Here is a 13,832-nt window from a genome sequence, read left to right on the forward strand (position 1 = left end):
AAGCTCTTACCTCACCAAGGTCCTCATCAGGAGTGGCCGGGGTTCGGTCCATGCGAAATGAAGCCACTGAGGATGTCTCAGAGTCCATTGACTCTTCATCGTACCCAAAGAAGGTGTCTACTACAACGTGCCTCTTGATAAAAACAAGGTAAAAATATAGATTTGATCAATTTTAATGTCATTTTCTACTGTTTATGCCTTTTTTGTACTCTAAAAAAAGGTCAGTTTCTATCGGAACATCAGGGTAATTATACCAAACATTACAGGGCTGTGTGCGTCTCCATTTCACTAGGTCTTCCTGAAAGGACCACTTTCCAGGGAATTTCAGGGCCAGCCTAGTACGTAAACTGGGGTATGTACTCAGAAATGGCCCAGTAGAGTCGTTGGGCGGGACTGGTGCTTATCTCATGCTGATTGATTGTAACTCGGTAGGGAATGACATCAGCAGACATCGCTAAACAGTCAACATTTGTAGAATTTGAAGAGTTGCTGGTGAAGCAGAATGAAAGGAAAAGACAATAAGCTGCTTTAAAATAAAAGATCTCCCCACAACGCTGTAATTCACGGCACTTTGTGTTAAAAAAAACATATCTTCTGGCCAATGAACGCGGCTTATTTCATCACACAGCCACTCTTGTTGTCCCCTGAGTAGATCAAATTATGGCGTACTTTGACAGAAAAAAACTTTAATGTTATTAATGTCTGTGGATGTGTTTTAATGCTGATCAGTGACATCATTCACAGCTTGCAACATGGGTTAGAAAAGTTCTGAAAGAGCCAACACAACGGCTGAGAGGACCGAGCCATATAATATTCCCCGTCAGCTTCCCCTCCCAGAAATTTCTTGGAACTCCTTTAGTGGAAACCTGACTACAATCTTTGTCATGTTGTACTCTCCATAGTGCCACTGCTGCTTTTGAGTAGCAGCACATGCTATTTTAGACATCATTGGTCAATGTTATTTATTAAAGGGGCATTATGGAAGTTTGACAGCCAAAACATGTATAGAAATAATAAATTTCTTCGTCATACATTCTCCTGCAATGCCCTGGTCCTGTAGAATGAGCCCTGGCATTTTTACTGTGATTGCCTGTTTTCTGTAAAATCACAGAAAAAAAAGAGAGCTGCTCGGGTCGAGCAGGCTGCTTCATGCGCGTTCACGCTCAGGCATAGCCCGTAGCATTTGCTATCAGTAGCTTTAGCAGCAGAGAGTGAGGTAGTGCCAACTCAGCGACTTTGTCGCTGTTCCTAACGCCTAGTGATGAACCTAGCTACATTTCTGAGGACCCTTAGCTACTTTTTTCTAGATATTTCCTGCAAATTAGCAACAAAATAGCCATTTTCGCTCCGAACCGTTCTTTGAACGTTGTTTCAGCTGTCATCAAGGATATAAAAGCTACAGATACAGATGATGTTATGGGCTGCTTTAGCTCACTATAGTAAGATGAAGGACTTCCATGTGGGAGATCCGGGTCGAATCTAGATGTGAACCAAATTTATTTAGTGTTTATTTTTTACATTAATGGTGTATTTTTTTACAGTAAGATGCCCAAATTTTTATTTGAGACTGGTCGAACGGCATTGAATTCACAGATAAAAAAGATGTGGGTTCAACTTTCATTTTGGACCAATTTTTCAAGCAAGGGAAGGGAAGCACTGTGAAGCTGACGGACTGACCCATCTTAAACCTTTGTCGGCTGTGCTGAAGATAAACGTACAGAACCAAATTATTTAATTATTTGGCTGCGCGTTCTCCTGTCCTCTGTCCTCCAGGCCACACACACACATGGAGCTGACTGTCTCAGTGGTTATTTTCCTAAAGGAGTGTGCACGTACAGCATGCGCGCACGAGCCTACTATTGAAGCTGCCGTTACGCTTTTGGCCTGAGGGGGCAATCACGAGCATAAAAATTCAAAACTCCGTAAAGTCCCTTTAATGTGCGTGTTTTACTGTAACAGACACATCCTTTGTACCTTTATTGGCCTTGAACTTCTTTTATGCCTTTTCTTCCGTAGTAATTTTTCACGGTCCTGGAAACACACAAATGAAGACACATGAAAACATACCACACAAACCACAACATTAGTGAAGACTCAATCATGTCAATTACCAATAAAACCAATTAAAAATGTGAGCCTCCATCATTTTTGCAGGTTATTTATTCCATTTTATCATGTAGAAATGTGTAAGTGAAATTGTTACAAAGCAACAAAGTAGGGCTTGAATGAACATACCCTCGTCAGTTCGTCGATTATGTTCTGTTGCTCCAAGACTTGAAGTTTGAGAAAAGCTATTTCCTGGTCATCCTGGGCTTGGTCCAGATCATTCAGGGACTTTAACTTCTTCAGAGGAGGATGGGAACTTATTCTCTCCTTCTGCACACACACACAGGCATGCACGCACGCACACACACACACACACACACACACACACACACACACACATACACACACACACACACACACACACACACACACACACACACACACACACACACACACACAGAGAGAGAGATAATATGAAGACTGGTCTAGCAATAGGGAAATATTGCGATACTTTGAAATATTGTGATATCTAAATTTATAATACTGAATGAATATTTAACCTCCTAAGGCCCTGTTCCACATATGTGGATATTGGCTTTTTGCACTTTAAAATTTCATTCTCTTCTACTTTGACCTTTTTTTTATGATTTATAAACACTTTATATGACTTTAATTAAAAAAATTGTTGTCTTTCTTTTTTAGGATATTTGACAGCATTTTTATTGATTTAATTTTAAATTGAATTTAAATGTTTGTAACTTTGTTTTTGTTAACTACAGTCAACTAATCTGTAATAGCTAGAAATGTTTTTTTTTTAAATCAAGCCAATACAAGTTTGTGTCCCAGGAGGTTAAAAGCAGTGTAGATCAATTTTTTACGGGGGGGGGGGGGGTCAGCAAATATTTGCTGTATTTCTTTTGTGTGGTGCAATTTACACTCTGGCAGCAGTTTTTACCACCTTCATTCTGATGGACCACTGAGATCCTGCGATGACACTGGATGTGTGGAAACATCTGGTCTGAGTTTGCTAATTAAATTCCATCTTAAAATTTGCAAATATAATCTGGCTTTTAGTATCGTAATTAGGGTTGGGACTTGGTAAAAAAAAAGGTTGATCTGATTAATTAAAGGCTTTGTAATTCATTAACCCTGATTAATCACGTTTTAATCAATGAAGACAATTTGCACCCAAGCTGTTTTTAAATAAAAAATATTGTTAGTGAGGCACAAATAACACACCCACATTTTAATGAGTATATTTATGTAACCACAAGGTTTATTTGATTACTTTGGTCTCATTATAAAGTTGTGGGATTTGTTGGGAAGTGGATGAAGCGTAAATTGACATGGAACATTGTACATTTTGTGTACTGAACTGAACACTAGGTGGCAGCAGAGCACTGCTACTATATATAAAGGTGTAGCATAGAGTTCAGGGGAAGTTCTGCCGACAGTTACAAGACGAATGCTGTGTGTACGCTTGTCCATCCTGCTATAATAAAGTTCATATAGATCAAGTTACTGCTTGCCTGCTTTTTACCAACTACAAAACATAACAATAAAAAAGTTGATTTTTTTCTTTCATTATTTTCCTCATGAAAAGCAATTTGTCATGACGAGTTTATTTGTAGAGAAGGCTCTGCAGTTTTGTCAGAAGTACAGCTTTATGAAGGGCATAAATCGTGATGCTAAAATTTCCTGCTCCCAATTGATAGGCGCTCGGGTTCAAAGGGGTACATTTGTTACGTGTTCTTTTTTCCTAATAATTTAATTGTAATTAACGCGTTAAATTCCTAACCCACTAATCGCAGCACATCATATTGTATTGTCTCCTCGGTATTGTGATCATATCGCCAGATTCTTGCTAATTCACACCCCGGTCCTACTAATCAGCCTTCATGTAAACGCTGTGATAACAATGAATCTTTTCTGACCATTTCAAAGTTCTCCTTCATCAGGCTCTTCAGTTTCTCCTCCATTTTCTGAATGGTCTGGGTCAAATCATCATTCCTCTTATTCAGCAGCTTGTTCTTATCCAGCAGGGGCTTACACTGCTTTTCTGACTCTCGAACTCGCTTAAGCTGTAGGAAAGACATGTTTGTATTTATTAAAGCCTGGAAGAAAGAAGGGCGCTTATCAAGTTATTATTTGCTCCTACCAACTCGTTTCTCTCATCAACCAGCAGCGAGTTCCGATCCTCCAGCTTGCGAATGGTTGAGTTGAGTTCAGCCACACGCCTCTGATTTCTCCTCAGGTCCTGAAATAAACACAAAAAAAAATCCAGTTTTGTTCAAGCACTCTTTTTCTTTACTTTGTAAGTCTAATGTCACTCTGCTGTGATAAAACTACATCTCAAACCTCATAGACTGAACAACAGACTGCAGTATTATGTACTGCTGAGTGTGTGCATGAAAGAGGACCTATAAAAACATCCCTGTGTGACTTTAAAGAGTTCAAAAGTTGCTCTCAGAGGCTCGTTAATCCAGTTTTAATCATTTCTGAAGCCACAAGTTGAAAAATAAAATGAAAGAAAGACGACTAAACAAAAACTATAATCGGACAGCAATACACTTTTATGCAGGACGGCAGCTGGACAAATCCAAACTTTTTGATTATTTCAATGTTTTTGATTATCCACCTTTTTATTCCTGAGACGTTTCGCCAGCTGATGTCAGGAAGTCATTCAGTTTTTCAAAATATGATCTCAAAATACTTATTTTTTCATTTTTCTTTAGAGCTTTCTGAAATTTAATTGTGCACCACTGCATTTCTGTGACTGTAAACCTGTACAGGACTCCTTCAATAAACATTTTATTTTTGACTAAACTTGAGGTTTGAAATGATTAAAACCCAGATGGGTGATTGCTTACAGGGCTTCCACATTGTTCTGCTCCATCTCCGGCCCGGCCCGGTATCTCTCGTTTCGGGCTTCCCAGGCCGCACTCGGCCTCCTTGACGAGGAACAGTTGCTCATCCAAAGCATCCTTCTGAAGCTGAAGCTTCTGTAAGCAGCCGGCTGTTGACTCCATTTCTTTCTCCAAAGCAAAAATGGTGCGGTCTTTAGATTTGATTTCATCGACCTATCACGAAGACGACAAGATAGTGTTTCTATTTTTGATACCATTCAATAAAAATGACCCTTTTCATCTAATGTTGTGAATTTGCAGCTGAGCCCACCAGTCGGCGGATGTCCCTCTCACAGTCCCACTTGATCTTAGAGATCTGCTCCTGATGCTGCTGGTGTTCCACCCGCAGGTCTCCGGCCTTCATCTTGTCCGCCTGGATCATGTTGCTCAGAGCCTCGTCAGTCTGCTTCTTGGCAGCCTTCAGCTCTCCAATCTCCTGCAGGAGCCTCACTCTCTCCTGGTCAAAGAAGCGCCTCGCCTCCTCTTTGGCTTCAAGAGTCAGCGCTGTGCGCACCTGAAGAGGAGATTGCATTAAGGATCATAGCATAAACAGCCGTTAACTCTTAGCTTTACAAATCAATAAAACAAATGGAAATCTAATTTTGACTCGCCTTCTCTCCACTACCGTCTCTCATGGCGTTCAGAGCAGCTTTGAGCCTCTGGTTCTCCTGGTCTTTGATCTTGGCGTGACGGGCCAGCTCCTGCTCATGCTGCCGGGTCAGGTTTTCCCTGAGTGTCTGCAGCTCCTTCTGCTTCTCCTCGTGCCACTTGGCCCGCTGCTCCGTTAGCATGGCGGTGTGGCGATGCTGCTCCTGCTCTCGCGCCCGCTTCACCTCCTGCACCTTGTCGCGCTCCAGCTTGCTCACCTATACAAAGGAGCATTGATTGACAAATAAACCGTTTGATTCCATGTTTTTAATGGCTGGGTTTGAAAACTATCTGGATTGCCTACCTTGCATTTTTCTTGGTGCAGCTCGATCTGAATGTCAGTCAGTTTGGACCTGAGATCTTCGTTGGCTGCCTGTAAGGCAGAAATGAGCGCTTCGGGCTTCTCGCCCTTCGTCCGGCTTTTCTTAGCCATAGTTTGAACAACTAGAGAAGCTCTTCTAATGCTTTCATTGAGACTTCATGAAAATTTTCCAAGGTGCTCCCAGGATTTCCAGGTCCTCCTCCTCATCCTTCTCCGGTTAAACACTCGAGCTAGGAGGATAGAGAAGCAAAAATGGACAACCAGTGAGGGATTTGTGTGATGACATGCACATGTTTGTGTTATAGACTTGTTTTTTCAATTCTATAGTATAAAATGAATGCCTTTTGAGACGATCTTCATGGGAAACAAAGTTCTGGCCCTCCTGTTTCTGGTAGTAGAAGTTAGTTGGAGGACATGGGAGCAGAAAACAACATTACTCATTATTATTTCCTAATAACTGGGCAGCTTGCCTCTGATTGGTTAACTGAAACGTGCCTCTGCCACTGATTTTGTTTGCTTTGCAACGTTGATATTTTATCTCCACAGATAACACAAGGTAGAAAGGGTTCTGCTGTGCTGTGAAGTTGCTAATGCTAATGGTTAGCTCCTATTAGCAGGAATGCGCTCTATTCTCTCCTGGATGCTAAATCAACAACAGCCTATCCTGTCGCAAGCCAAGATGTGAGTCCATGAGTGCTAATTTTCAGTGTGACGTAGATGTGACTGGCCTTTTTCTAATTCGAGTGTTTCCCCGATATTTTCTCTCGATATTTCTGCTAACGTAGGAAATAGCGATAAAAGACTATTATCACACTCAGCCTGCATGTGAAACTCAGAGTGACCAATCGTTTTTCAAATAGAAGTAGAAAATGGTTTCTCAGTGAACTTGCTCTTTAGCAGATGGCTATGCCTTCTGTACAGGCAAACTTTAAACAAAGCGAGAGGTTCACCCAGCTAAACAAAAAACACGTTATCTGATTATCTGTCAACAAACACACAGACTTTGTGGACTGCCAAGAAGATTTAACTGGAGTTGCATGTGTCTCTTATAATCTGCAGAGGGATGACATAACAAGATTTTGAGCTGCAGATTAGAAAAGCTAACACATTAAGTCTGCTCTAGCTCATTGATCTGTGGTGACTCCAGGACCTTTTTAAAGAGGGCTTCTCTTCTTTCTAAGCATCTGGAGGAGGATGTCAGAAAGAAAACTCATCTAATGAAATCCTCCAGTGAAGGTGGGAAGAAAACACAGAATGTACTCTGATGGTTTTCTCGTGTACTCATGTACCAAATGTGAGGTGTTAAAACATTTACATAAAAATCAGTTTACACTAGTCTTTCGCTAAAAATGAGAAAGAAAATAAAACCATTGTTTTCTTTCTTTTTGATCCATCACCACTTCACCTGATCTATTTCAACCATTTATTTTTTATTAGTAACTAACATTTTTGTACTTCTCATATTTACGTAACTATTATTTTATTGTTTTCATGTTGCTCCAGGAACGAGGACATTTACAGTGCAACGTGTGACAGAAAAAGACATTAAATAATCAATTGTGTATTTTTTACATAATGGTAAACCATTATTTACCCATCCATCCATCCATCCATTTTCATCCGCTTATCTGGAGTCGGGTCGCGGGTGTAGTAGCCTAAGTCGAGAGGCCAAGACTTCCCTCTCCCCAGCCACTTGGGCCAGCTCCTCCGGGGGAATCCCGAGGTGTTCCTTGGCCAGGTGAGAGAAATAGTCCTTCCACCGTGTCCTGGGTCTACATTTAGGTCTCCTCCGGGTTGGACGTGCCCGGAAAACCTCACCAGGGAGGCGTCCAGGAGGCATCCTGACCAGATGCCCGAGCCACCTCAACTGGCTCCTCTCGATGTGGAGGAGCAGCGAATCTACTCTGAGCCCCTCCCGAATGACCAAGCTTCTCACCCTATCTCTAAGGGAGAGCCCAGCCACCCTGTGGAGAAAACTCATTTTGGTCGCTTTTATCTGCGATCTGGTTCTTTCGGTCACTACCCAAAGCTCATGACCATAGGTGAGGGTAGGAACGTAGATCGACCGGTACATCGAGAGCTTCGCCTTCTGACTCAGCTCTCTCTTCACCACGCCAGACCGGTACAACACCTGCATCACTGCAGATGCAGCACCAATCCGCCTATCGATCTCATTCTCCAGTTTTCCCTCACTCGTGAACAAGACCCCGAGATACTTAAGCTCCTCCACTTGGGGCAGGACCACATCCCTGACCCGGAGGAGGCATTCTACCCTTTTCTGAATCAAGACCATGGTCTCATTATTTACCATCTTTTCATAATGTACAGCCCTTTTAGTAAGAGGGTGATGCTCTCTTAATCTTCATTTTTGCTGCTTTTGTTAAAGTTTGAGCAAAAACAGCAGTTTGCAGAGAACACACCAGACATGGTAACCCGAGACTTGTGCCTTGCCAGTCACAGCACTCTGTTGGTTTGGTGGGTGTGATCATGCGACAGAGCGGGGAAAAAAGATGACGGCTCGTTTGAAACAGCTTTGGCATCAACTTTGGGCAATTTGAGCAGATAGAGGTACTTAAGTCCTTGATTTAGAAAAGAATGTATTGCATCTTCTTTGATAAAAATGAATGAATAAAAATGAATGAATGAATGAATGAATGAATGAATGAATGAATGAATGAATGAATGTACGGCGGTCTGCCCCGTTGACTGACTTCCGTAGCATTGAGTACGTCATGTTGCCCGTTGTCCAATAGCACGTGGAGACAGTTTGAAAGACAACCGTAGATTCTGCTCCGTGACTGAGATCTGTCAGTGTGACCACATATTCACATTCATAGGATGGCTTGCCAGGCTGGCAATCTGCTTTGTAATGAGCTAAAATAGCTTGCCCAAATGGACTCAGCTCTGAAGCAGATTGATGTTGTTTTAAAACAGCTCCCATCGCCTAAGCTTCACAGTAGTCCATGCAAATGTTATTTTATAAACCCTTAAATCATCTAGATTGTAATTGAGGTATGAATGTTACGGAAATCTTTAAACAATTTTAAAGAATGATGTTTTAAAACAGGAACACTATACTTTGGTTTTGACTGTGCTCAGACTAGCCATTAGCTTATCAGTCCTGTAGGACACATGAAAAAAGCCTGATTTGAACAAGAGAATTTTTACTAAATAACCTGATTTAATTCTTATTGAATGGTGATAATAAGACATGTGAAATCAGATAAAAGAGCTAAGAGGAGAAGGAGGGCTTTGAAGAACATAACTCAAAACCAGGATGCAAGATGGCAGGCCTTGTTAAATAGACAGAAAGAGATGCAGGTTGTCATTTAAGGCTGTTTGAAGAAGCTGAAACATTTTTACAAAATCATTTAAAAGTGAAATGAAAGAACATCAATCAATCAGTTCCAGGCACAAAACTATCAATCAGATCTCAAAGTGTTGCTGTGTTCTGTGCTTTAACTGAAGAAAAAAAAGGATACAAAAGTGTTAAAATGCGACAGAAATGTAATGAAATTAAATCAAACATATTAACGAGGCACCAGGAGCCCAAGAATTAGGCTAAAGTTAAACAAAAACAATTTCATAGAGTTCAAAGACTTTATCGTTCAAATACCAGAATCTGGATAAATTATCTTCAAGGTGAAGTTAGCTAAAGTTTTATATCCCAAGATAGTCTGCTAACAATTCCAGATTATTAGAAAGAACACAAGAGTTCTTTCTAATAATAGCTCTGCAGGAGCTGAAGCTGGGATAGTCCCACCATACCACCCCTCCTAGTGGCCACTTATGTTATGTTGTCTGAAGTCTGTTGCATATCTCTGTCTGAGGTGTTATTTTTTTTTTGTTTGTTTGTTTGTTTTTTTGCAGAGCAAAGATGCCGTCCTGCTGGAGAGTAGCTCTGAAGTGCCTCTTTTTTCCCTCCACCTGAACCAATCCTCATGTTACCCTCTTATCTCTATTAAGGTAGCGCGACTCAGGGTTGCGAATGGCCACAGTCACCAATTCTTGTCATGTGTCTTGCCTATGTATGTCTGATCTCTGAATTATGTGTACTGAAACTCTAATTTCCCTCTGGGATTAATAAAGTATATTGATTGATTGATTGATTGATTGATTGATTGATTGATTGATTGATTGATTGATTGATTGATTGATTGATTGATTGATTGATTGATTGATTGATTGATTGATTGATTGATTGATTGATTGAAGAGATTGGAAATATTTGCTGGCTGGGAATAATGTGATTGGAATCAGCAAATGAATAACTAACCCTTTAATGTAAAAGCAAATAAAATGGTCAACATAAAATCTGGGGTAATAGGATTGTACAGTAATTTAATGTGATATTAGTTTAAATGTTGAAATAATATTAAGATAATTGTAACAGCATTGATACATTTTCTTCCTAAATTGCCATATTCTTGTAGCCTGGTGAACTAGACCAAATGCTTGCTTTGCAAAGCTTCACATGTATAGTCTGGCTTGCCAGGCTAATATTCATGAGGAATTTTGTTTAAGTTAGTAGTTTTTGGTTTATTTAGTCATTTAAGTTTTTCACTCGGGTTCAGTTGCTTCAATAAGATTTTTCTATTTACATAATAAATTATAAATGCTTTTTATTGGGGACGCACCAATATGCCAATACCAATATAAATTTTTCTGTTATGGCCGATAACCAATATTTACCTATACAGATTATATATAAAAATGTATATATTTAATGTATGTATATAAAATACACACACACACACACACACATGCATACACACACACACACACACACACACACACGTTTCTGAAATCAGCAGATTTTGTATAGACGTGATTATATTTATGTGTGTATGGTGTTTACATTTACGTTGTAATAAACACAAACCAAACACATTTATGCTTCTGAGATGATTACAATCACTGTCACATGACTAAACATTGGGCTCTGAAACAGACACACAAACGTAAACAAGATGTAAAAAAAAACACAGCTTGTTAATATCGGCCCAGTTTTACTTATCGGACCGATACAATATGTAAAAAAATTACTAACATCGGCCGATACCGATATTGATAAATGACCCACACTTGTAAAGCACCTCTCAGAGTAAGGACTCCAAAGCGCTTTACACTACAGTGTATCATCCATTCATTCACACACTGATGGTGATGAGCTACGATGTAGCCGCAGCTGCCCTGGGGCGCACTGACAGAGGTGAGGCTGCCGAGCACAGGCGCCACCGGTCCCTCTGACCACCACCAAGGTAGGTTAAATATCTTGCCCAAGGACACAACAGCAGAATTCTCTGTCCGGAGCCGTGATCGAACCTGCAACCTTCCGATTACTGGACAACCCGCTCAGCTGGTTGAGCTACTGCTGCTGACATATCGTGCATCCCTACTTTTTGTTATTTTCTCACTTAAAGGTCTACTGAGCAGCACCTTTTACATCAACTTTTGGGGAATCTGATCAGCACGATTCTGAGAAGCTCCATAGTTTAATGATTTTTTTACATTCTGCAATGTCAGTTTTATACAAAATAAAAATCAGCACATTTATTAACAGTGAAGATGTGCTAGAAACACCTTTTGAGTCACCATCAGGCTAACAGGGAGCATCCATACCTCACGTCCCATTCAGCCTGGCTGCTTATATTTAACTTTTATGACACAAGACAAAGGTGAGAAATTACATAATGTGTTTATTAGAAATGGTCTGCAGCACTCGTGTTGCCAGCGTTGCCTAATCTCAGCCGTAGACAGCCAGACTCGTTTAGTGATTCCATCCACGTGTTCCTAAATACTCCAAAGAGTGTCACATCTGGTTTGATCTCTCTGGTCTTTTTTGCAGCAAACAAACTCCTACGTTTCAGGGCTGCTTCCTGCTAATCCTTGTTATGCAATTGATTTAGCAAAAAACGAATGCTAGCATCCCCTTATTGTAAATAAGCAACGTAAGTTTAATCAGTCTGGATGATGTTGTGATGTAAGGCCTAAGTATGTTTAGGCGTGAGTAAAGCAGGTCTGGATTATATTTTAGTTTAAAAGCCAAAAAAAAAGCCTTTAATCTGGTCTGTTTGAGCAAAATGCCAAACCTGTAGGAGAGCTAGCTTAACGCCAGATATTAGAAACAGGAACCTGCAACAGATGGGTTAAATTAATCATTTGTGTAAAAGTTGTAGATCATTTCTAAGCCATGGTCAAAGTTGATTCCTGGAGTCTTAAAAGCTCCGATGTGGGGTTTCGTAGAATGTTTATGCAATATTAATTCTAAATCTTTACAGAACCATAATTTTAATTTGTACACAAACTCCTCTGGTTATTTACAATCCCAATATGTCCCATATCCCATGCATCCATGGGTCAGTCCTGCAGGAATGACTTCCTGTTTTGCTCTAAACACTTTGTGCTTTCAAAATAAAACTTGATGATGATTTAAGTTTCTATTTCTGATGGCAATTATTCAGTCTCTAAAATAATTAAGGATGGAACATGGACAACATGAACACAGGTCATAATTTAGTGCTCTGGGCACCCAATGCTCTTATTTTGAAATTAATAATGAACTGTGTGAGTTTTCATAAGTAACTGTGCTACATAATTTTGAATAAATGCAATATTTGTGATTATTATTTATTTATCAACCGATTTTATGTTTATTCTGATTCATAATGGATCTTTTTTTTCTGTTTTAGCGTTTTTTCTTTTACAAATTTGACCTTATGACCTCAAACAACCTGATTAAAGGCCATTTTTGCCTAAACATCTTACATCACAACATCATCCCAAACAAATTAAACTTAAGTCATGATTCATAGAGAGTGGCTTGCAGATTCTGGCCTTAAATTGGTTTTTATTATTATGTAAACAAATATTAACTCTGACAGTTGATTGGTAAGCAGAAATCGATGTTATGGTCATTTCCTTATCGTTGATCGTTAGATAAGTAAAATGTTTTGTGTTCAGCTAAAGCTGTCAAATTCAAAATAACTGTGTTAAAAATGTTACCTTTAACTCTTTTTACAGTAACTTTCCTGCAGCTTTTAGGTCACATTGCCATCATTTTGTTTGTTGATTTTCAATGTGATCTATAAACATCCAACTTGTGGCCTACATCAGTGCTGATCCTGAAACAGAAGCTCACCAGCGTCTGTTAAACCGGGACAGACCAGTGCAACACCCTGAAGGCTGCAGGCTCCAGACTCTTGAGCCTGCCAGTCAGATAGATGACCAGCATCCTCTTGCAGCATCACTGCAGCATCCTCTCGATTAATGCTCACCAGAAAAACAAGCAATAAAAAACGGCCACATAGAATACAGGATACCATAAATTATTGAATGTGCAATCATTGGAGCGCAAACAAACGCGGATGCTGCTTATTTTTTATTTATTTAATTTGCACAACAAACGCGTTTAAATCAGCATCAATGTGAGATGCACGCAGGGTCAGATTCCGTCGTGTGTAGGAAGGTTGAGCTCGGACATCATCTTTCCGATCATCTTCATCTTCATCACTAGAGGGCTTCGGTGTGTAGGCCGGCGCGCTGCGACCCGACATGATGCGGGCTACACCGCTGCTATACTTGCGCACAAACACGCGTTTACCGCGTTGACGAGGCGAATTAAAACACCAGTGTTTCATGTTATATTAGTCCGGGCTCAGCTGGATAAATCTTCTAAAGATGCAGCTGTGGGGGTGGATCCAGCCAGCAGGCCCGCTAGTCCGACACAAACTCTCGGATCAGACGGTTCAAAACACAGGCAGAATAAACGACTCACCTCCTGATGGATCCCAGCGGCCTTCTGCCCATGGTGTTTTCGTGGCTTGGGTTTTATTTTTCAACCGTATGTCTGGATGAGCAGCAGCAGCTTGTACAATGAAGCGGTGATGGCCGGTGGTGATGATGATACT

The 13,832-nt window shown here is 40.4% G+C and overlaps 1 protein-coding gene across 2 annotated transcripts in view; it reads right to left on the bottom strand.

The window, feature by feature from the left end:
* Positions 1-13,832, bottom strand: part of jakmip2 (janus kinase and microtubule interacting protein 2) — a 23,520-nt gene extending 9,688 nt beyond the window's left edge. For both annotated transcript variants that reach the window (XM_015961414.3, XM_015961415.3), the window contains exons 1-10: positions 13,700-13,832; positions 5,905-6,152; positions 5,564-5,818; positions 5,224-5,466; positions 4,917-5,126; positions 4,205-4,303; positions 3,981-4,127; positions 2,236-2,376; positions 1,975-2,031; positions 11-133 (exon numbers count right to left, since the gene is read on the bottom strand). In XM_015961414.3, the coding sequence (XP_015816900.1) occupies positions 11-133; positions 1,975-2,031; positions 2,236-2,376; positions 3,981-4,127; positions 4,205-4,303; positions 4,917-5,126; positions 5,224-5,466; positions 5,564-5,818; positions 5,905-6,033 (1,404 nt within the window). In that variant the 5' untranslated portion in view covers positions 6,034-6,152; positions 13,700-13,832. The remainder of the gene's footprint in view (positions 1-10; positions 134-1,974; positions 2,032-2,235; positions 2,377-3,980; positions 4,128-4,204; positions 4,304-4,916; positions 5,127-5,223; positions 5,467-5,563; positions 5,819-5,904; positions 6,153-13,699) is intronic.

This window comes from Nothobranchius furzeri, chromosome 10 (assembly GCF_043380555.1).
Source record: "Nothobranchius furzeri strain GRZ-AD chromosome 10, NfurGRZ-RIMD1, whole genome shotgun sequence".
Lineage (NCBI taxonomy): Eukaryota > Metazoa > Chordata > Actinopteri > Cyprinodontiformes > Nothobranchiidae > Nothobranchius > Nothobranchius furzeri.